This window comes from Maylandia zebra, linkage group LG8 (genome assembly GCF_041146795.1).
Source record: "Maylandia zebra isolate NMK-2024a linkage group LG8, Mzebra_GT3a, whole genome shotgun sequence".
In the NCBI taxonomy this organism is placed as follows: Eukaryota; Metazoa; Chordata; class Actinopteri; order Cichliformes; family Cichlidae; genus Maylandia; species Maylandia zebra.
Window position 1 is genome coordinate 22,826,553 of NC_135174.1, and position 21,521 is coordinate 22,848,073.

Sequence of the window (21,521 nt, forward strand, 5' to 3'; positions counted from 1 at the left end):
AAACTCAAGTGAAAACAGGAAAAACGAAGACAAGGGTACACACCCATCCAGACATGCACGCACCCCCACCCATCTCTATCCACACACACACACACACACACACACACACACACACACACACACACACACACACACACACACATTCTCTCTTCTCTTTTTTTCTCTCTTGCTATGTCCACTCAGTGCTTCCACTCTGCTTCTTCCTGTCCAGAGGATTGTCAGCAGCGGTCACATTATGTCCCCTCTCTCTCTCTCTCTCTCTCTCTCTGTGATCAGTGGGGTTGCCTCCACAGTGCAGGCTCAACTCCAAGCCTGAAGTTCAATATCAACCCCCCCACCCCCTCACCCCCCGACTCCACAATGAAAGCAGGAAGGGCAGGGAGAGGGCGAATGAGCCACCCACGGGTTCATTCACCACAGAAAAAACCCTCATGTGATTTTTTTTTTTTTGCATGTGAGAAACTTTAAATCTGCAGTTTTAAAAAGAACTTTTACTTAACTACAGGTGTCGACAGGCTCAAATTTCTCAGTTTAAATGAAAACAAGCAATAGCTACCATGACACACAGCATGTGGGTTATTAGCTGTGGTTTTCTGAGGCTTCAGGGACGGACCGTGATCATGTGGAATATTTACTCTGCAGATGTTTAAGGGCGAGCTTGCACAATCAATTTCCCTTCAATTCCCCAGCCATCTCGTCCCCCAAACCTGAAACCCACACGCCGGTTTTATTTTTTTTTCTGTTATACATGTGCATGCCTGTGAGAAACCATGGTGAGCTGGGTGTTTTCTTCTCTCTTATTACACACATCAATGTGTGTAATGTCCACTTAAATAACAGAGGAAGACAGAGAGCCAGAACACAGGAAGAAGAAAAAAGGAGAAGTGGGAAAAACATGTTTTGGCCCTTTTCCCTCCTTTTTGTCTTTAAGTATCAGCTTGGGTTTTTTCCCCACCCCTTGTGAATCTGAGGAGTGTTTTGTGATTAGTATGCGGAAAGGAAGCCGATTTGCATAATTAAGTGCTACAGAGAAAAAGCAACAAAGTTTGTTAGTTTTATAACTATGAGTTTAATCGTTTACAAAGAGTTATTTCTGCTCAGAATACTTTAAAAGTTAAAAGATCATTGTTCAACACGTATCTTCCTGTTTTCATTTTAATTCTTTTTAGACACACATGTATTTTTTTTTTAAAAGGCAGAGACAGATACCATTAAAGAGGTTAATAATCACAGAAGTGGTAACAGTTAGTAACCTACACTTGGCACTGAAGAGTAGATTAATGTTGTACTACACTGTTAATTGTCACACTCATAGTATACAAAAAGGCACAGAAGGCAAGCAAAGGAGGCTCAAGTTAATACAGAGAACATCAGAGACTCCAGTTTATCAGGACATTGTGACAAGATTACTTATGACACATGAAGGATAGTGATAGTTATCAAATTATTCTCCATAATAAGGCATAATGTTCTCATCTGAAAAGGTCATTTAATGTTATTTTCACGTACAAAATAGGATATAAAAATACATTATAAACTTGTTACAGATGTTACGAATGCATGTTTTCTCTTATATCAAGGCATCACTTGGCTTGTGTGTGTGCGCGTGTTTGTAAAACCGTACCACACCCTCGAAAAAAAACAAAAAAAACAACACATGCAGAGACATAAGGACGACTTCATCTCCAGCAGCACAATCACCCAAAAGAAACAATAAAACAAAGACATAAAATGTAACACTGTTCTACGGAGGCGTCCGAACCTCACATAAACATTTCAGACGTAGCTTCAATACTGCGCTGCACTTCTAATTCAAATGAGCCACCTTTTATTATTTTTATTTATTCTCTTGGCACCGTAATTTGAATTGAGAAGAGCCGTGGATGTAAAGTCGTAAAAATGGAGATGATATAATACCAAGCTGGGCACAATGCCATGATGCCATAGTAAAAGATTTAGGTGTAACATTGTTCCATTGCTCTCAATAAATAAAGGCACTGTTGTTCAAGCTCGCTGAATACTGTAGTGTGGAGAAAAAAAAGGCATCGTTGTGTAAGTCCTCGAGAATTTGACAAAAGGAGTTCAACCTTCCCTCCCCTTTATGTGTGTATTCATACTGCACAGGCTTGGCATTCGTCCTGTATGCGTCGTCTCAGTATAAAGACACGTTACCTATTAGGAAACACTCAGAGATACTTTGGCATTTTGGATTCCAGTTTGTTCTTTTTCCCCATCGAGCACCTGTCGCTTTATAATGAAAGAAGTTTTTTTTAAAAAGCTCCACGTTGGCATTTTATGTGTTACCAAGAGGAAGTAAGAGACATTTTTGACGGTACGTGCTGTGCAGTATCTGACCTGTCAAATGCATATCTGGAACCGTCTTTTTAAAAGGAAAGCATGACAATATGTGAGCATTTGTAAATGAATTATAAATGTTATAATGTGAATAAGGTAAGAGAGGTGCCCGCTGAGGAAAAAAATGTATCAAAACACCAACATATCTCCGTCAGTTTAGTATTTATGGAGGGTTTCTGTGCTGGATAAGTATCACCATTATCAGTTTAGTTACCATGTTATTATTATTGCATCAAATGGACTGAAGGCATGGCAGCTCAGAGAGACAGTGTGGCACAGCCGGGGGTTATTTAGGAGCCCTTCACCAGTTTGTGGCCCATCCTCAGTAAAGTCTACTGCTTAAGGTTGTAATTTCGACTGGCTTTGGGCTATCGGAAGAAGGCACGTTTGGTAAAGTTTGGGTTAGGACTCGGTGATGGGCGGGGTCCTGAGGTTTATTCCCATGATCGCTGTCGTCTGGTTGGTTGGTTAAACAGAAGCAGCTGGGTTGCTCCCAATGTTCTGGTCTCTGGTTGGCTGAGCTTGGGGGAGTGGCAGGGCCGCGGGCCAATGAGCGCGCCAGCGGGCAGAGATGGGTGGGTCATCAGTGGACGGAAAGGTCAGAAGGTCAAGGGGTCATGGGTTAGTTGCCGTGGCAGCTAGAGTTAGACGGACAGAGACGGACAGACGTGGAAAGGAAACAAAAAGGGCACATAAAAGGGGGGACATAAAAAGAAAAAAAGATAGAAGAGAGATTAGTGTCAGCTAGTGGCGTCGGGATGACAACAAGGCAGATCTACTGCAGTCACACAGCAGGAGGCGCATTACACAAGAGCTGCACAACACCTTCATGAGCTCCGCATAACCATTCGCGCAAACTTACATCAACCTCTGGGTGTTGACATAAGGAATGGCTGGTTAGCAATGCTCACATGTGCTCATGAATGCGTTAGCAGGGCTGAGGTTTAGGAGGCGCCCCTCCTGTCATGAGACTGCTGCTATAGTGATACTACTCATGCTAGCTGGGCTACGTCTAGCACAGACAGACAGTGAAACCATGGACAGAGAGGGAGACGGCATGGTTTCATGTGGGTGAGAGAGTGACCTTTATGTCCAAGGAAAAAAGTGCTCAGGCCTCAGAAAAACTTTCATTTACTCACAAGTGGAGCTCATGTTTAGCAGCAGGCATAAGATCTTGGTGATTAACTGATTATTGATTATGGTTTGATCCATTTGCTATGAAGTATTAGAAGAGCGCCTAAAAACTACAGTAAGCAAAGAGGCACCGTAAGAGACAGCAATGAGAGGTTAAGAGATGGTGATTTTAGAGGGACTTAAGAAACAGTTTCACAATAGACAAGTCTATCTGCAAGAATTTAGAGGCTTTGGTTTTCCTTAGAGATGTTGTTTTTTTTTCAATAGTCATCTTTATTGCCTTTTAGTGTTTTTTTGTCCATTGTGTACAACAAGAGCGCCACCGCTCACACACACATATATTGTAGCTAGCTAAGTCCATTTCTATTGCATAAAACAGTCACGAGGCCCGTGAATCGAGAAGGTCACCTCATCTTAAATACACAGAGCAAAACACTGCCTTCATTGCCACCTTCGCGGTGACTAAAACAGTAGTAGCTACACACTTTGAATAAAGTTTTACATGGAGACACTTCATCTATAAAAAGCATACCATAAAAACAAAAATAAAAATTTACAAACTAAAAAAAAACAAAAACAAACTACAAGTATTTCCAAGCGATCTTGTTCCATAAGCTTTATATAAGCACTTAAATCCTTACTTAAAATCCCTATATACAAATTTATTTTGCAGCTAAATACATGGTAACAGCACCACTCTGGCTAGGAAATAAATGAAAGATGTAAACAGCCCCAATGATAAAGTCCAGTGGGCGACCGATAAGACCACAAACAACAGTATTTCGTACAAAAGAGCTTGTAACACAGACTTCAGTAGTTATCACACGCTGTGTTTTAGTAGTAAAAACTAAAGATCGCCATGAATTGAAAGATCTTTAGAAGAAAGAAAATCCGTTTAAGTGTCATGTAGTAAGTGGGCGTAACACAGGATTTCATCAGTAATAAAAAAATATCTGTGGAATCTAGTGGAATGAAGTTGGGTATAAATATGTTTCCCACAGTATTTGCAGGGTCAAAAGTAGTACTGAAGAGATAAACAACAACAACAAAAAAAAAAAAAAAGTTTCTGAGAGAGGACTCCGAATCCAGAGTCACAAGGACCGAGTCACATGAATGGAACGATCCATTCTAATTGAGAGGTTCCCGGCCTGAGAGCCATCCAGTTTAAATTAACAGGCGAGCACAGATAACCGCTGCAGCTGTCACCCCTAACATGGTTCCTCCCAATCCGCTCACTTATTTCACTTTCACTGCAACAAATACTGTTTCACATTGTGACCTTTTCGCCTGACACAGTTACTTCTTATTTAGGCATGCCATATTACAGACACATGTAAACTGAAATTGGTCCATTGGTCTGCATGCACACACGCTAACACTCACACATACAGATACACATACACATAAAGTGGCTGGTGAGCTAACTAACCTCTGTCTGTGGTCACTACCCTTTGGTAAGGATGGATTCTCTTGTCGTGGCGTCGTACCTTAGTGGTCATGGCACCTGCTAACAGCCATTGGCATCGCCAAAACAGAACACAGAAGGTTACTCATCAGAAAGACATCAGACAGTCCACCCATGGCACCAACATCAGTGAAACCAGGAATTTACAAAGTGTTCAAGGCTGAGGGTGAAAATAAGTCAAACACATCTCGCTTCTAAGAGAGAGAATCTTTTGTTGTTTTGTGGTCTTCTGTTCTCTAAAGAAAATATTAAACCAAACCACTAATTTCTCATTAAGCTTCACTAGTAGATTCAACATCAGCTGTAAGCAAAGTCACTCTATATAGCTCTGTGATCAAAATAAGCTTTAACATAGGTTAAATCACAAACAGCAGCTCTAAAATATCTATGGGTTCACTAAAATAGGTTAAAAAATTACAAGCGGAAGCTGAACTATTAAAAAAAGTTAAATAGCTGTCACACCACAACACTAGTGTGCTAATACAAAGAGGAAATTAACAGGAATGGACACTTGACTACATAATGACTGTTGAGGAATCTGTCATCCTAAAGTATAAGCAAACTTTGCATGTTTGCTCTGTGGGATAAGTGTGTAGGAGGATGGGAGGGAGAGGAGGAGGAAAGGGGAGGAGGGGTCTCTGCAAGCCAGTCCGTGTGTGTGCTAGGAAGGGTTGCTATCGCTTAGCCTTTGGTTGGGAAAGCCATACCTGCAAAAACACAGGGAGAAGGGACTGTTAGCCCAGCAATGAGCTTCTGCATGCATCTATATATGCTGTGGATGTATTACAAGAACTGGATATGGTAACCAATTTGTCCCTGTGGCAAACTGGGCCCTTTAATTAAGTTAAACTGAAAACTTTGTCGCTAAAGTGCAGTGAATAAATAATTTATTCCTGCTTTTTATCTTTTGAAAGGGTTTAGAAACACAGTTATCATGATTTATCGTAGTTAACTGCCTTGAAATGCATCAAGATTGGTACAATTGCTGTATTGTAACTGTATAGTGATAGTGTCCAGTGGCGATTATAGAATCTTTTTAGCCCTTGGACAAAATTTCACAACAGGGCCTCTCCAACTAAATAATCTGATACAACACCAACAGCAGTCCTGTAAAACAAACAGGTAACACATTAATCTAATTTTTATTTTTGCAACAGCACCAAGCTGACTGATTATGACGTTTTAATACTGTAACTATTAGCTTCTACGTTCATCTAGCCTGCAGGCTACATTAACAAGTAAATTGTAAACAGACTTCCCAACTCACATTCAACTGTCACGTCATGGCCAGCAGATCTGGACACACCAGGCTGCTCTGCTAGCTACGATAACAAATGGCAAACATCAAAGTAAACAAAACAAATTATTTGATGCTTGAGGAAGTTATGTTATTTAAGTGTCCGTTAACCAGCGTTAAAGCTAGACTAGCAATTAGCATTATATTCTGAGGGACACTTTCGTTGAGTCGTTAGTAGGGTTGTTTAAACAGATTCATGCGTGCCACAGTAGAAGGGGAGTGAGTGGAGTCAGGAGAGGCCCTGTTAGGGAGGTCAGGTCTCTCCTACTGTCATCATAAAGGATGCACATTTCCATTGCTGTAGTTTAAAGTTCGTCAGCCCTGGGGCCGGGAGCCCCAAGCAGCACCTCTGACAGCACTGCACGGTGAGCTACACTGTGATAATCTTATCTTTAAATTAAATGTAGTAAAATAATAATGTGCACTTTTATATGACTCTGCTAACCACAAATCTATAAATGTAGGTTTGGTGATGCTAGTGCAGAACTTTGCTGTGGCCCTGTTCAGTATTTCAGTGTGAAATTTTGGGGGTAAATGGGAAGGGCAAGGAAAAGAAACCCTTACGGAAGGATTTTCTTTTCTAATGTTTGGTAAGAAACTTTTATTGGAGTCCAGTATCCAGTTCTCATAATACATCCATTGACTACGCATGACAGTGCAGGACTTTCCATTTTTATATACCTAATACTCCAGTTGAGTCAATCGGGTATTCCAATATGGAGGGCGTGAGTGTGTAGGGATACTCATAGGGCGTGTAGATGATTCCAGATTCGGGCCCTTGCTGCACCAGCGCCGGATGTGGATTGGCTCCCGGCACGAGAGTGGAGCTCTGGATCTGACGGATCAGAGGCATGAGTGTAGGTGTGGTGACAGGGGCGGGGTTGCGCAGGGTGGGGGGCAGGACGGGCGTCGGGCCTGTGATGATCCGAGGCGCCTGAGGGGTCGCTAGAGGAAAGGCAGCGGTGGCTGTAAAGCACACAAACATATAATAATGAAAAATCTGAGCACACACCCACATGTGAGCGCACACAAAGTGCACATACAATAGACAGAGAAGAAGAAGGGAGAACAAACAGTCTATTTAAAAGGAGAAACAGAGGCATTGTTCATATATACAGTGGACTCCTGTACCAAGACCCTTCCTTTGTCACCCACCAACCCTCCTCCACATGTATCTATGATGTCATCCTTACGCGTCTTGACATTGGCGTCTCTGTAGGTCCCATTGAGAATGGCCAGCTCCATCAGCTGCATTTTCTTCAGGTTGTCCTCCCCCTCAGCCTACACCAGCACATGCAAGCAGAGCAGCACAATCAGCTTCCTTAGCCATGACTGTCACTGACCAATTCACAAGCAAATGAATGAACTTTTGTCAGATTCCCTTCAAGAAGTCATCAAATCTTACAGTATGCTAAATGTTTTCTAAAGGGAAAAACGTCGGGGATCTTAAACACTGCCTGTGACGAAGCCGAGCAGACCTTGAACATAGCCGCCCCACCACACAAGACATATTCAGTGTCAGCGACGCTAGCTTCTTAGCTCTAGTTACAGCGTGGTGAAAAGCTTGACTGATTTACATTTCGAGAGGAAGGTCAGCTGGGTTAAACTAACACATATCATTGACGTTATCCTGCACACAAACACACATACATGCACAACCATAGATTAACAGGTGTTTTAGCTCCTGACTGCCTTCACACACTCCTCACATACTTTAAAGCTGAGGGCTGGCGTGTACTGTGCTGTGACTGAACGGGAAGTGACGGCTGATTGCTGCAATAGACCCCCCCCCCCCCCCCCCCCCCCGCTGGGCTTTTCATTCTGTTTCTATTGTTGCAAATAATGCAGAGATGAAAAAGGAAAGGCTTTGTGATTTCGAAATATGTGCCTTTGTGGTTATGTGTCAAACACGGGATAATTTAGAGTATTGGTGTGTGTGTCCCTGTGTCTATATGCCCGTGTGTGCGCAATGTTCCAGTGTGATCACTGTGTACGTTTATGTGAGTCTGTAGGGGGGCAGTAGGTGGGCTGGGGAATGTGAGAAATGTTGAGGAGTGCAATCAAAATGTTCTCTTGTGTGGACAAAAAAAAAAAGAAAAAACATGGAGAAAAAGGAATACTGTAGCCAGTAGTTGGGAATGAAGTGAGTTGTGAACGAGTGAAAGCAGTGATGGAGTGGGGAGAACGAGTGAACAGACTCTCCATTCATTCCCTCAGCCTTTCAAACAACCCGGGGTTTCCATGGAAACCCCTTTATGCGTGTTCCCTAATTACCCTAACCCTTTACACATACTCTCTCATACACACAGAGACACACACAAAAAAAGGCACAAACACACACATACACACACACTTTTGGTCTGACAATCCCCCTTCCCCCTTCCATGCATACCAACACAGCGAACTCTGATCCAGTCACACAGTTTTTCCCTCGGTTCTGTACGTAAAACGCTATACTGATACTCACAGCGGGCACGAGAAGTTTCTTGACCTCGTTGATGGCCCGCTGGAGTTTGATCTTGGCGCGGTTGTGTGTGTCCTCCACTGTGATCAGGACGTGGAGGTCCTCGCTGAGGTGCTCCCAGTTGGGCTTCCCTCGGTTCATCTCCTCCTGAAACACACAAACAGTTTAAGAAAAAAAAGAAGCTCTTTTTTGAATGCACCACACACAACCTCGGTCCTTTTGCTATGGAGAGGGAACAGGATTTTCACTTTTCTTTCTTCTTTGGCTCTGGTTCTGGTTCGCCCTCAAACTACACACAAGGCTCAAGGTTGTCTAATGCAACTCGGGAGGCGTATCAAACTCGTGGAACAACGTGCTGTTCTTCAGTGGTTACACAAGATTGGTGTTGCATTGAACTGAACTGAAGGTTTTGCACTCTCGAGTTTTTGTGTAACATCTCCCTAAATCTCTTTTGTCTTTAACACCTCCTTTCTTCCCTTCTCCCTGCTCTGTCACTTCGTTAAAACTGATAGTGAAATGACTAATAAATCAACGCTTATGAAGTCGTTGTCAAGTAAAACACCAACGACACTGCAGCTGATTGCATTTGTCGGTTTCCTGGTAAACCTGGTTACACACATGTTTTGGATGCATCTGTGTTCCAAATAGCTCCATTATCTGCTTTTGTGTGTTACAGATAATTCATAGTTTTCATGTGACACATCATTATACAAGGGCCCACCTGGAGGGCAACACAAAGCTTTCTTACACTGCCCGAGTTATTTTTTTACCAGCTTTGTTTTGCCTAAATGCCCAATAGCCGGTTTTTCGGATGCACTAATGAGCTACTCGTTTTTTTCGCAACTGATAGGGAAGAGCAGAGTGCAGCTATGCAAACCAATTGATCACAGCAACTCTGTCAATGGTGGGTCATTAAAACCGACATCAGACATGGGTTTTGATTAAAAAACGTCATGTAACCTTTTCAAAATATTACTGCCTTGTTTTTAATGCCCCAGAACAATGACTCTCAATCTAACAACAACCAATCCATGTTAGATGGCATGCTTCCCTTAACTAGTCCTTACTATTGCTTTGACAAGGAACAAGTCCTTTTCCTGTCTCATCTCCCAAATGTCATAAATGTTGGCTCAGATTGAATAAACTGTACGTAAAACTGCTGTTCTTCCAAAAGAAGGTATAACCCACAACACATATGTAAAACACTGCAAATGCTGAGCTCTGGCACAGACTTCACAGCTTTTAGTGAAATGCTGTGACAGATGCAGTATATGGATTGCAGGTACCCAAAACTTGCAGTTTGTTTACACATCTTTTATTTTTTGGGAAGATCATCTAAATATTTAAGGCTCACAACAGATGGAAAAACCAACAGGCTTGTGTTGGAGTTTAATGGAGTGTGTCCAGTATGTTGGAACAGGCGCCAGTCATGTAACTGAAAACGGTGAATTGCAATTTCCTATCATGTAATTCAAGCAATTTGAAGAAAGTCTGTTTGGGAATAAGCTTGTTATCGTCAGCCTCACATGGACACCTGGGTTGGCAAAATCTGTTGGGTGATTCGGTCAGCCATACTAGTAAAAACATTACATTAAAACTTTATTTATTAAAAGAAAATACCAGAACTCTGACACTCCAAAGTTTTCTCTTTCTTTAGTGATGTAAATAAGTACATTCTGGAGATTTCCTCCTAAAAGCTGAACACTGACCCCATTCTTTTAAAAATCTGCCAGACAAAGCAAGACATAGATCTTGGTTAATAATTTTCACATTTAATAAGTGATCCATTTAGAAAATGGATGATGAGCAGCATGAGATGTCATAAGACAAGGTGCGATTTCAGTTCAACTCCACATGTAAGCCTATACTTACTCTGTGTGGATAAGAAATTAAGAGATTACAGTGGAGAGCCACAAACTCTTCACTTGCAACAATACTAGTGTACTTTTTAAGATTTACACAACTTATTTGCAGATACACATACTCTTTACTTTCACACAGCAGGTTCCTTCTCCTGTGTAGTAAGTATCTTTGCTGAACTTCCAACTATTTTTCAGACTTTGCAAATCCACCTATTGGACCAAATTAGATCCTTTGATGGACTGCTTCTGGCTCCCGGGCTGCATGTTTGATACCCTTGGTCTAGACTAAAATATCTGAGCAAAGGTTTCAGATTTTTCTTAGGCATTCATGGTTCACCAGAGATCTTTTCCACTCAAGTCTGACAGGAACATTCTTGGTTTTCAACTAAATAAAACAGCATGTGAATGGGACTGCTGTGGAAATTCACGTCCGCCCCCAGCATCAACCGCTACAGCTTTGCCTACAACTTTTCCTCCAGCAACTCTGTCAGTACAAATTTCCTTTTTTCAAATGCTTTGGTTTGCCATTGTTGTTGTTGATGTTAGCCTTAGCTTCAAGCACAGCGGTGCATAGAGGAGCAGCACATTGTTTGCAGCAACTTGAATAAACAAGCAGACACGACACTCGCAGTGTAGTGCAAGGGGAGGGAAACAAGCGATCTGGGTCGAGCCTAGAATAACAAAATCCGCCGAGTAACAAACCAAACAACAAAAGTTTGACAAAATGGCAAATTCGTGGCTTATGTGAGGAAACATTTCTTGACTATGCACAGTTTAGTTGCCAGGCTTGCTTCTTTCCTTTCAGTCTTCATGCCAAGATAAGTGAACCCTCTTCAGTTTCAAATTTGTTATACAGAAATGAAAGTGATAGCAATCTCATCATCTAACTCCGAGGAAAGAATGAGCAAGCTTGTCCTTCAGAGCTAATCCTCTGAGTGAAGCTTCACACAACTTCTAACGCGACAGCAGAATCGTAATTTTGTTTTTCAGAATTGACTGCCAGATATTACAAATTATAAATAGACTATTTTCCCAGTGAAGATAACTGCGAGGTGCAGCTACAGTTAAAACAGAAATTCCGAGATCTCAGTGTGGCATTCCGGCAGATTGTGTCCTCTGTGGCTGTTTTGTCAAGTGAGATGTATCATTTTTGAAGAGCACTAAAAGTCAACATCTTTCTCCCTTCTCCCCCAGTTGCCTCCCACTGTGTCTCTGTTTTCCTTCCCTCTCTGTCTCTGTGTGTTTCTGTATGTGTGAGTCTCTGACTGAGGGGCGTGCAGGGTAGGGAATGTTCTGGAGAGAGAGAGAGAGAGTGACTGGGGAGGGGGGTGGAATGCTGGACTTGCTCCACCTGCCGTTTGGAAAGCTTGAGCCGACTCCGTCCAACAGCAGACACCAGGGGAGAGGAAGGGAGGACAGATGGACCGAACACCAGGACAGGAAAGAAAAACGGAGCAGCAAAACTCAGTTTGAGAGAAGGAACAGACAGACAGACAGACAGACAGACAGACAGACAGACAGATAGATAGATAGATAGATAGATAGATAGATAGATAGATAGATAGATAGATAGATAGATAGATAGATAGATAGATAGATAGATAGATAGATAGATAGATAGATAGATAGATAGATAGATAGATAGATAGATAGATAGATAGATTTGCTCCCACTTAATCTGTCTCTCAGTTTCTGAGCCAACTCATCTCAACTCACTGCCTTTTCCAATTAGCTAGAAAATTATATATAACCTACATTTTATTTATCTATCCGCCCTTCTTTCTGTCTTTCAGCTCTTTGACCCATCATGGGATACATGGTCTGCTTCTGCGTGCACGTCAGCTCGTTAGGATGACAATTATCATGGTCTCGGAGAAACATTAAACTGTGTTTGTGGCTAGATGTGGCAGAGTGGTCAAAAAGTCATGCATAACTATGCGTCAGTTTAATCATTTCACCCAGTAAGGCCCCGAGATTTCCAAAACTGTTACATCTAGTTGCTCTCTGTCAGGGTTTTTCCTGCATAGGGGGAAATTTGGGTATTTTTAATTTGGAGTTTTACATGCAAATAAAATATGAAGTGAAGGAAAAAGGACTCATTGTTTCTCCTGTGCATGAACCACATGTGCGTATATTGTTGTCTCCCCCCCCACAACCTCAGAAGTCCCATTCTGGGCCTGGAAAAACCCGTCTCTCTTCGTCCACTTCAGCCTCGCTCTCTATATCTATCACACGTCCCCAATGTCCTGAACATAGAAGCTAATCGTGCATGCTGCTGAACATGGATAAAATTAAGCTACTCGTTAAAGGTTAGACACTAAGATCATCTAAACCACAAAATAACATATTTTTTTTAAATTACACTTACTAATATAAACATTTTTCATTTAGAATTATATAGACCCACATGGAAAAGATATATATAAATCTTATAAAGGTTGTATCTGTCTTGTGTGAAAACAGATATAAGATCCCTAGAAAAATTATATAAATGAAACTTGTATGTTTTGGATACTTACTAAAACAATATATGAAAGTGGACACTTTCATGAGTGAATCATATAAGCCTTATATGATTCACTATATGAAGTAGGCCACATCTGATGCAAGGTTTTTCTATTTCTTTTCCATATGGGGATGCTTGATGATTCACTCAGCTTATATATCATATAGATTTCTACAATTTTAAGCCATGTTTCAGTGTGTGGTGGGTTAAAACATTCTTTCTCCAAATCACAGGTACTGTTAACAAGTTACAAAGCAAGTCTTAGCAGTTTTTAAATCTCTGGAGGAATGTAAAGGCTTTTCAGATTCATCTCATTGTTGAGCTGTAAAGCATCTAAAACTAAGATCTATAGGAAACACACCAAAAATGAAGCTTTGACAGTAACGTCTTGCCTCAGCCAGAGTTTCTCCAAGTCGACTTTCAAGCTAAAAGGAATGTAAACCTGCCATGAAACACTATTACACTTTGATTTGATTTCTTCCAGAGTTACATGAAGAGAATACCATCACTGCCACAGCTAAAAGCTTAGATTGGCTGCAGACTGAAAAGAGAGGAAAACAGCCAGCTTTGCAATGCCCCGAGGCAATAAAATCCACCTACCTGGGCCCCACTTGTTAAAATGTTATATCATTTTCTTTAATATGTAAAAAAACAAGTGAACAATGGATCTGAGGTGGAAAGATTGGAGGTGCAATCATTCTATACCAGTTCCCTTCATCAATAGTCTTTCAAATTCATATTTCCCAAAATATATTTGCTCACTCCCACCTCCATGCTGTCAGATTCTAGTAGAGTAGCTTTGCCTGATTCACCATGCAAAGTAATCCTTCTTATACTAGCTATTTATGTAGACCCTTCAGGTCATCTTCTGCATTAAACAGCTCATTTAACTCTTCTCCCTTTAAGGCTCCTTTTAGCTAGCCTTCTTCTCATTGGCTGCCCCTCAGAAACAGAAGGTTTGATCAGCAGGTGGTTGGAGCTCCAAAGGTCGCAACCAGAATTAGAATTTCACAGATCAAAGAAGAGAAACCAACCAAGCAGTTGCATTTTTGGTGCAATGGTATGACCTATTAAAATTAACCCCATCATTGAACCTGTGGATAGAGATGACTGAAAATCGAGAAAAGTACATCAGACTCACTTTTAAAAAAGATAACGTGAAGATGTACGAAAACAGTCCTAAATGTGATGATAAAACACACGTATCTTCAGCGTTACTTGGTGCGTTTACCTTCTTCTTGTCTCTCATGGAGCCCTTTCCTCGCACCATAATCTTGCAGCCGGTTTCCGCTTCCAGTTGCTTGGCCGTCAGTCCACGTGGGCCCAAGATCCTCCCAACAAAGTTGAACTGCGCAAAAGAGCGAAACACACAGATATAAACAGAGCTGAAGGAAGAAATGATTTGATGCGCACTGCAAGCCAAAACTGTGTCTTTACTACGTGCCAGTATTTGTACGAGCGAGTGTGCCTTTGAGGTTTGTGCATCTGCGATGTGTTTGTGTTACTAAGAGAGACAAAAATAGCTCATTATATGGGTGCTGGCTGGTGCTCGTGGCATGACAGGATAGCGACATTCTCTTAACCTTATCTGTCACTAAGACTGAGTGATTAACTGGACAGCTGCCCCCCTGTGTGTGTTTGTGTGTGTGTGTCTTTTTTTTCTGCCACTATTCCCTATTGCTCTGTCTTTATCCACTTGTCTGATAACAACTGTCCAGCTTCTTCCACCTTTTCTTCCCTCCAGTTTAACCAGAAGTTAACTTGAGTAATGGCTGCAACATATTTCAACCTCTAAGGTCACCCTCGACTTTCACCTACACTCACACAAATCCAGGTTTGTGTGCACACTCCTCTCTAAATTTAACCCTGATCTCAACCATTTTCCAATGTAGTCCTGCATGTGTCCTGTTAGTCTCTTGTCATGTGAGCGAGGACAGCCTGTCATTGTATTTGGTAATTTGGCGAGCTGATGCGTGGAGAAAATCATGTGAGTCGTTCAATCTGGATCAGCATAACTCATATTGAAGTGCTTAGCTTAGCTGTACTTGGCGTGAGCAGGGATGTGCTGGATGGTAAAGTCTCTTCGCTGCAGTGCACTTGTCTTTATATTTGGTGGAAAATCTTAATCCACTGTTTTGAGCTCCTGTAAATATTTATGGTATAAACCTAAAGGTGAAAACAGCGTCACAGTGGGGAGATTTACATCACAATATTGGCTTTTGGAGTAAACAAACCGAGATATTCCTGCAAATTATTCATTTATATGCCATTGGACCCACTGGCTATGGTTCATTATTGATCTATTTTAAGTTCAGATTACATCACTGGGTGTAGACAAAGATGATCTCAGAATGAAATCAGCTTTTAGATGAAATCTAAATCAAAATGTCCCTGTGATCAGGAGCCACGCTGATTTTCTGGCATCCTTTCTGCACTAAGAAGAGATAAAGCGACAACAGTGAAAAGTAAACAGAAAGGTCAAAGGTCACTGATTTGCCCACTCACATCTGGGTACTCTTTGACAGGCACGAAGAGCTTCTCCTGCAGCTGAGCCACGGGACCGACAGCTTCGGGAAGTTCCTCCATGTCCCGTCCGTTGAACATGCCGCCGTTCAGCGTGTCGTTGTACATGTCTTTGCGTACCCTGCCAATTTCTTTGGGGGGGGGGGGGGAAGAGAGAAAGGAGGAGGAACTATGAAAGTCTGTCCATGGAGGAGGGGGACAGCAAGTTTCACATTTCTTTCTTCTCTTCTGTCCGTTTCTTAGGACGATGACTCACCGTCGCCAGAATTAAAGGAAGCTCTGACAGACAAACAGGCAGGAGACAAGCATTCTGCACCACAATGTAAAATCTGAATGCTTTGCAATAAGGTGTCCTCCATTTCTGACAGCCTCCTGTCTATTTCTTTCTGTGTGACACACACACACACACACAACTATAGATCAGATCGCTGTGTAAATAATGCGAGTGAAAAACAGAAGTTACTGGGGGCCTTAGTGACCTACCAGTCAATGAGGGTCCTGTGCAGGGCAGTCGTTCAGAGGCAAATATGGAAAAGGTATCTTATAAAGCAATATGAGTAAGTATTAGTATTAATACTAGTATTAGCAAGAATTTTAATCTGTAATCGCTTTTTTCACTTATCAGCATTTTTTTTGTGTACGAATATCTTGTTTTGTCCAAATATCACTTGGATAAGTTACAATCAATGAATTTGGCTTTAAAATTAACTTTAAAAATAGATCCCGAATGATTTTCTGAAACGTTTCAGCTCGACGAAACATCAGAAGAGACTATAAAACATATTAGCATACGCAGTCACTGAAAAACCAGAACAGCTGACTTAAGTGTAAAAATTAATTTCTTAAAAGGTCTAATCTGTGGCTGGGGTTTGCTACAGAAGCACCGTTATAAAACAGACTATGTTTGTCTGCCTGTGTGTTTGTTTAGTGCTGTCTCGATGACCAATGCTAGCCTCTGATGCCTTTGTAATGACACACTAGCACAATAATAACTGGTACTGGAGCAGACAAACACATATGTGACACATACACACAGACCCCTGGTTTGAACTCACACACTGACAAACACACTTACACACACACACACACGGCAGAATAACTGCCTTGAGGCGCAAATATCATCTGACCTAAGCACGCTGACAGGCACGTCTCCCTGCTCTGAGAGTGATAAGTCTGACCGTAATAACTACAGTAGGACGCTATAATTACAGCCACTGCCGCAGTGACACCGATGATCCCCTAATGACCAATTCTAACCTATTGGACACCAGAAGTGACTATTAAAGCAAGCACACAAACAAATCTGTGCAGACAAACACGGCTTTTGTCACACTTGAGTTAAAAGTAGCTCGAGGAAAATGAGAAGTGAAAGAAGAACAAGAAAGTCCAAGGAGAAAAAGACAAAGCAGGGAGCTGCAGCAGGCCTTATCTTAACACTTCAGCCTGTCATAGGACTTTATATATAGACTGGGCAAGAGTGCAGCCTTGGAGGAGTCAAGTAGCCTGACAATGCCTTACATAAACTTTTTTTTTCTGATATAGAGGCCTTACGTCTGAGCAGCTTGACCACATAACTCAAGCAGAAGACACAGGCAGCCTCAAAAATGGGAATGGCACAATGTCTTTCATGCTAACCATGGGTGTCACATTATCGCCACTGAGGGATGAATACGCTCAGCTGTCAGTCCTTAACACGAACACAACCAGAGATGTTAACTCGACCTCTTTACTGAGCTGTAGAGGTCGTCTGATATGAGAACAACCTTGCTGCGTCACGAGACTTGTCACAGAGCGCAAAGTCGGGACCTCTGTGATCCTGATGTGCAGCAACCGCAGCAAAAACAGGCCTTGATAGCTGGTGGCAACTAGAGACATTTGAGCTGTGTCTCTTTGCGATTCCTCTCTTTTATCTTGCATATCAACAAGTACAACTAATCAGGTGCATTGATCCTCTGTGCAGAAAGCATGACTTCAGGGTGTGTAAGCAGCCAGATACAGATATCAAATATTTTGCACAGTGACAGAGTCTCGTTCCTGCTCAGGGATGGGCTCAAGCATTCACACAAGCCTGCGCATTAGGTCACTGGGAAAGACTAACAACTGTCTGTTTGTTCCCATCACCAACTGCCCCTCTGTGAATGTGTGTGTGTGTGTGTGTGTGTGTGTGTGTGTGTGAGAGAGAGAGAGAGAAAGAGAAAGGGAGAGAGAGAGAGCTTTGCTTCTCTCAACAAATTAAAATGTGACTTCATGCAACAAACACATCCCCTACATCCACAATTTGAAGCCAAGAATGTGGGTTTACACTCACAGCTCGGCAAATGTTTTGATATCCAAACAGTCTTATTGGACTGTGAGCAGGATAATTTACCACTGTGTGATGTGGGTAACACTGCTGTTACGTTTCTGAGGAGCCACTGAGGAATTCCTTCAGTTAATGACTAATTCAATAAAGTCAGTCGATAACGGCCACGTTTTATGAACACTGACCACTAAACTGGACGAGAGACAGAGAGAGAAGATGGCCTCATCCCCCCCTGTAGTGTGACAAGTGGCTACAGAGTTCAAAGCTTCAAACACATGCGGGGGTTACCTTCATCCAGCAGCCGCTCCAGATGCGTGAAGATGCCGCTGAAGTTGGGCAGGGAACTCATCACCTTTCGGTCGTTCATCAGCTGCATTAGATAGTCCGGGTTGGACTTGGGTCTCTCCTTCACCTCTGTCTCCCCAACCATGGCTTTTGATTAAGCAATAAAGTGACCTAGCGAGCAGGGAAAACTTGATGAAGGGTTTATTTTCTTTTTTCTTATTTATTATTTTTTGAGGGGGAGAAACACACGCCCCGAAAAGCGATGCGAGGATCCCAGAGGACTCCGCCGAGCGCGACCCGCTGACCGCTTCTCCACCTACTGAGAAAATTCAACTCTCAACTCCTGTAAAATCGACTGTCCCTCGGTTAATATCTCGTATGCGAGCCCTGTCTTCTTCCACACGGTTCCCCCTCTGCCCGACTCTCCAGAGTTTGAAAAAGTTCCTGTACGGGGAGAGAGTTCAGCTCGGTTTGACACTTTGCCCGACTCCGCGCACGTCTCCGGCGGTTACAAGTTTACCATCAACTAGTCTGATCCGCCGCGGCTCCTCTGCTTATGTCCGCCGGTGTGTGGGTATTCTGCAGCGGGGATCGGCTCACTATCATATGATTACAGTACAGCAGCGAGACGAGTGGGCTATCGGGAGCGTGCTGCGCGAAGCCGATATCTGTGAGATGGGCGGAGGAGGAGGAGGAGGCTCGTGCCCGTCCCCTCGGCAGCAGCAGCAGCCTGAGAAGCAGCACCCCTCTTTCTCCCTGACCCCCGCACACACACACACACACACTGAATAACAATAAAACAGCTCAGCATAGGTATGCACACCTGTTCTACAACAGTTACTGTCCATCACTCGAATCATGAAGGGTGTACGCCCCCAGGATCTGAATGTTTTGAGGTTCATGCACTTTATTATTATTATTTTTTAACTTAAAGTCCTGCAGAGAGGACGATTGTACTTTTTCTTACCTTACTGGATTCGTTTTCTTTTGATTTCAGTAGATCTGTTCATTACAGTTTAGGTTTTCTTATAAATATGTTCGATTTTTGGTTTAGTTTTCACGAGTTTTCAGTACTAATTTTCCTTTTCCTTCGTTATGTAATGGGTAGCACGGCTTATATTTTGTCAGGGGTAGCAGATGTGACGTTCAGAACTGAACGGTACACCAGTACAAACACAGACGGGGGGGTATACTCTCCCAGTATACCTCCCAGTCTCACTAAACACAGGCACCAACACCTCCTCAAACTGGTTATGCTGACAAACATTTTCAGGAAAAGGCATTTATGGAAAATATTATATTTTTGATGGTACACAACAATAATCAATCACAATAACTAATGACAACATAGAAATAAATAAAAAGTAAAACTGCCAAATAATAGCCAGTAAAAATACTAGAAAAAAAGTTGTGCATGATTTAATGTAATACTTAAAATCAAAACTTCAAAGATAGGTATTCTGAAAAATGACCTTTGTGACTGACAAATGATCAGACATGATATTACTGTGACTGAAGCAACTGAAAACAGCAGTATTCATCCTATACAGCAGGGAGTCCCAGCCTCTAAGATAAGCTTAAGGGGACATGAGATGATTAATGGAATACGAACTGCAAAAATCTAAGCTTTTATCAACACTTTTATTCCTACATTTGATCCTTTAATCAGAGACGTTTAAAGGGAAACCTAAATGCTCCTAAATGTCTGAAACATTGCTTTCATAAGAAGTCGCAAGCCACACATGTTGGAAATCACTGGTTTACTCTGAGCTGTGTATTCTATACATGTATATAAAAAATAACCTTGAAGTGGGCTGAAGCTGTCAAATAAAAAAAGTGTTTCATATGCAGGTGTTAAATCAGTAATATAAGCACCTCACAGCTGTGCACAAGTACAGTACTTGAATAAATGAACGAAGAGCTTCCCAACACTGCTGATTGCATTTATTAATGATTGATATGTTGATTGCTTTTAATGTCAGGAAATGGTCACTTGATCCAGCCACCTATAGAGAGAAAAGCAGCAAAAATTTCCTATTTGAAAGGAGATTTTGGCCAATAGATTCAAAATTGACAGATTTTCTCTTTTCAGATTACAGTTTTACACAGATTATATTTATCAGTTAAGAATACACAGCCCTAAGATCTAAATTGAACATTGAGGTGCCTCTTAATTAGTATATGTATATATTCTAATTGCTTTTTGTTGGTAGTACTGTACTCATCCTCCAGTGGAAAACTCTCCTCTCCTCTCCTGTTCACTGCTTTGAAGACTTTTGTCACTGAAATAATAAGATGGTGTGAGTGCTGCATTTGTCCTTTGTGGGTGGTTACGGCTGCTGCTGCTGCTCCAGCAGGAGAAATGTTACTGCTGAAGAAACAGATAGGTGCGAGGGTCTAAACTTAACTTGTTGTAAATCACACGCATGTTCGCGTCCACTCTCTCTCTCTCTCTCTCACACACACACACACACACACACACACATAGTGGCGACACAGTCTGTGTGCCCATGCATGCCTCAGCTTAAGCCTTTTGTCAGGCGGTGCTGGCCTCCCACCTGGTTTCTCTCCTCTCTCCAGTGTTATACACACAGTGTGTTTTTTCCTTGTAAGACCAAACTTATGATTGAGGCCGTGTGTGTACGTGTTTGTGTGTGTCCGAGCAGCAGGAATTGTAACGGTGCAGCAGTGCTGGTAATGGCTGGTCAGCTGGTATGGCGAGTATTCAGGGCGGGGGCAGTGCATTGTCCTCTCATAGCTCTAACAATGCCCCTCTGAACAGGCCACACATCTACCAGTCACGGGCCTCTCGCTCGCTCTCTCTCTCTCTGACTTTCTCTCTCTGCTTTTCTTTCTGTCTGCCATATTTATTCAGGCCCATAGTGAAGTGTAAAGTGAGATGTGATAGCAGCTAGCGTCCCTGACCATTGACAGAAGCGTCAAGGTCAACGGGCTAATATTAGAGCTCGTGTCACTCATTGCCTCTCTGCAACCACATCACACCTTGCATGTTCATTATCGCGTTAAATAATTAATAAACACCTCGAATCTTGCATGTATTCATAAGTGCCACTCCTTTATGAATAATTAATGTTCAGCATCAGTTGTTAATGCACTGATTTTTAAACAAGTCTCATATATGAGAGACTGGGGGCTTGGTTAGTATTTTTTAAGTATTTACATAGCAAGAACTCCAACACTGCTGCATATTTTCTTATGTCTCACTGGGATGGAAGAATTTCAATCACCAATTAGAAATGACCATTTTTTTCTCATTTTATTTGTTTTTTAATAACTGATTCGATCTGTTTAGTGTGTCTCAGCTTTT

General features: G+C 42.1%; 1 protein-coding gene across 5 annotated transcripts; it reads right to left on the reverse strand.

The window, feature by feature from the left end:
• Nucleotides 1-1,359: 1,359 nt before the first annotated feature.
• qki2 (QKI, KH domain containing, RNA binding 2) lies at nt 1,360-18,852 on the reverse strand. 5 transcript variants are annotated; one of them, XM_012920620.3, is made up of 9 exons: nt 18,197-18,852; nt 15,589-15,737; nt 14,315-14,431; nt 8,719-8,862; nt 7,445-7,532; nt 6,933-7,217; nt 5,662-5,685; nt 4,919-4,993; nt 1,360-2,993 (listed from the first exon to the last, which is right to left on the reverse strand). In XM_012920620.3, exons 1-9 carry the CDS (start codon nt 18,336-18,338, stop codon nt 2,971-2,973), a joined length of 1,047 nt encoding a protein of 348 aa, XP_012776074.1. In that variant the 5' UTR covers nt 18,339-18,852; the 3' UTR covers nt 1,360-2,970. The 5 variants fall into 5 exon arrangements, with proteins under 5 accessions (XP_012776074.1, XP_012776073.1, XP_012776076.1 ...); XM_012920619.3 differs by having other exon boundaries at nt 4,919-4,996; XM_012920622.3 differs by lacking the exon at nt 5,662-5,685.
• Nucleotides 18,853-21,521: the final 2,669 nt, after the last annotated feature.

What these genes read in the sequence shown, in the direction of transcription:
- qki2 (XM_012920619.3), bottom strand. Translation starts at nt 18,338, where the DNA reads ATGGTTGGGGAGACAGAGGTGAAGGAGAGACCCAAGTCCAACCCGGAC. An exon ending in GGAGCGGCTGCTGGATGAAG is followed by an intron (nt 15,738 to 18,196) that starts GTAACCCCCGCA and finishes CCCCCCCCAAAG; the next exon opens with AAATTGGCAGGGTACGCAAA. An exon ending in CCATGAGAGACAAGAAGAAG is followed by an intron (nt 8,863 to 14,314) that starts GTAAACGCACCA and finishes TGTGTGTTTCAG; the next exon opens with GAGGAGATGAACCGAGGGAA.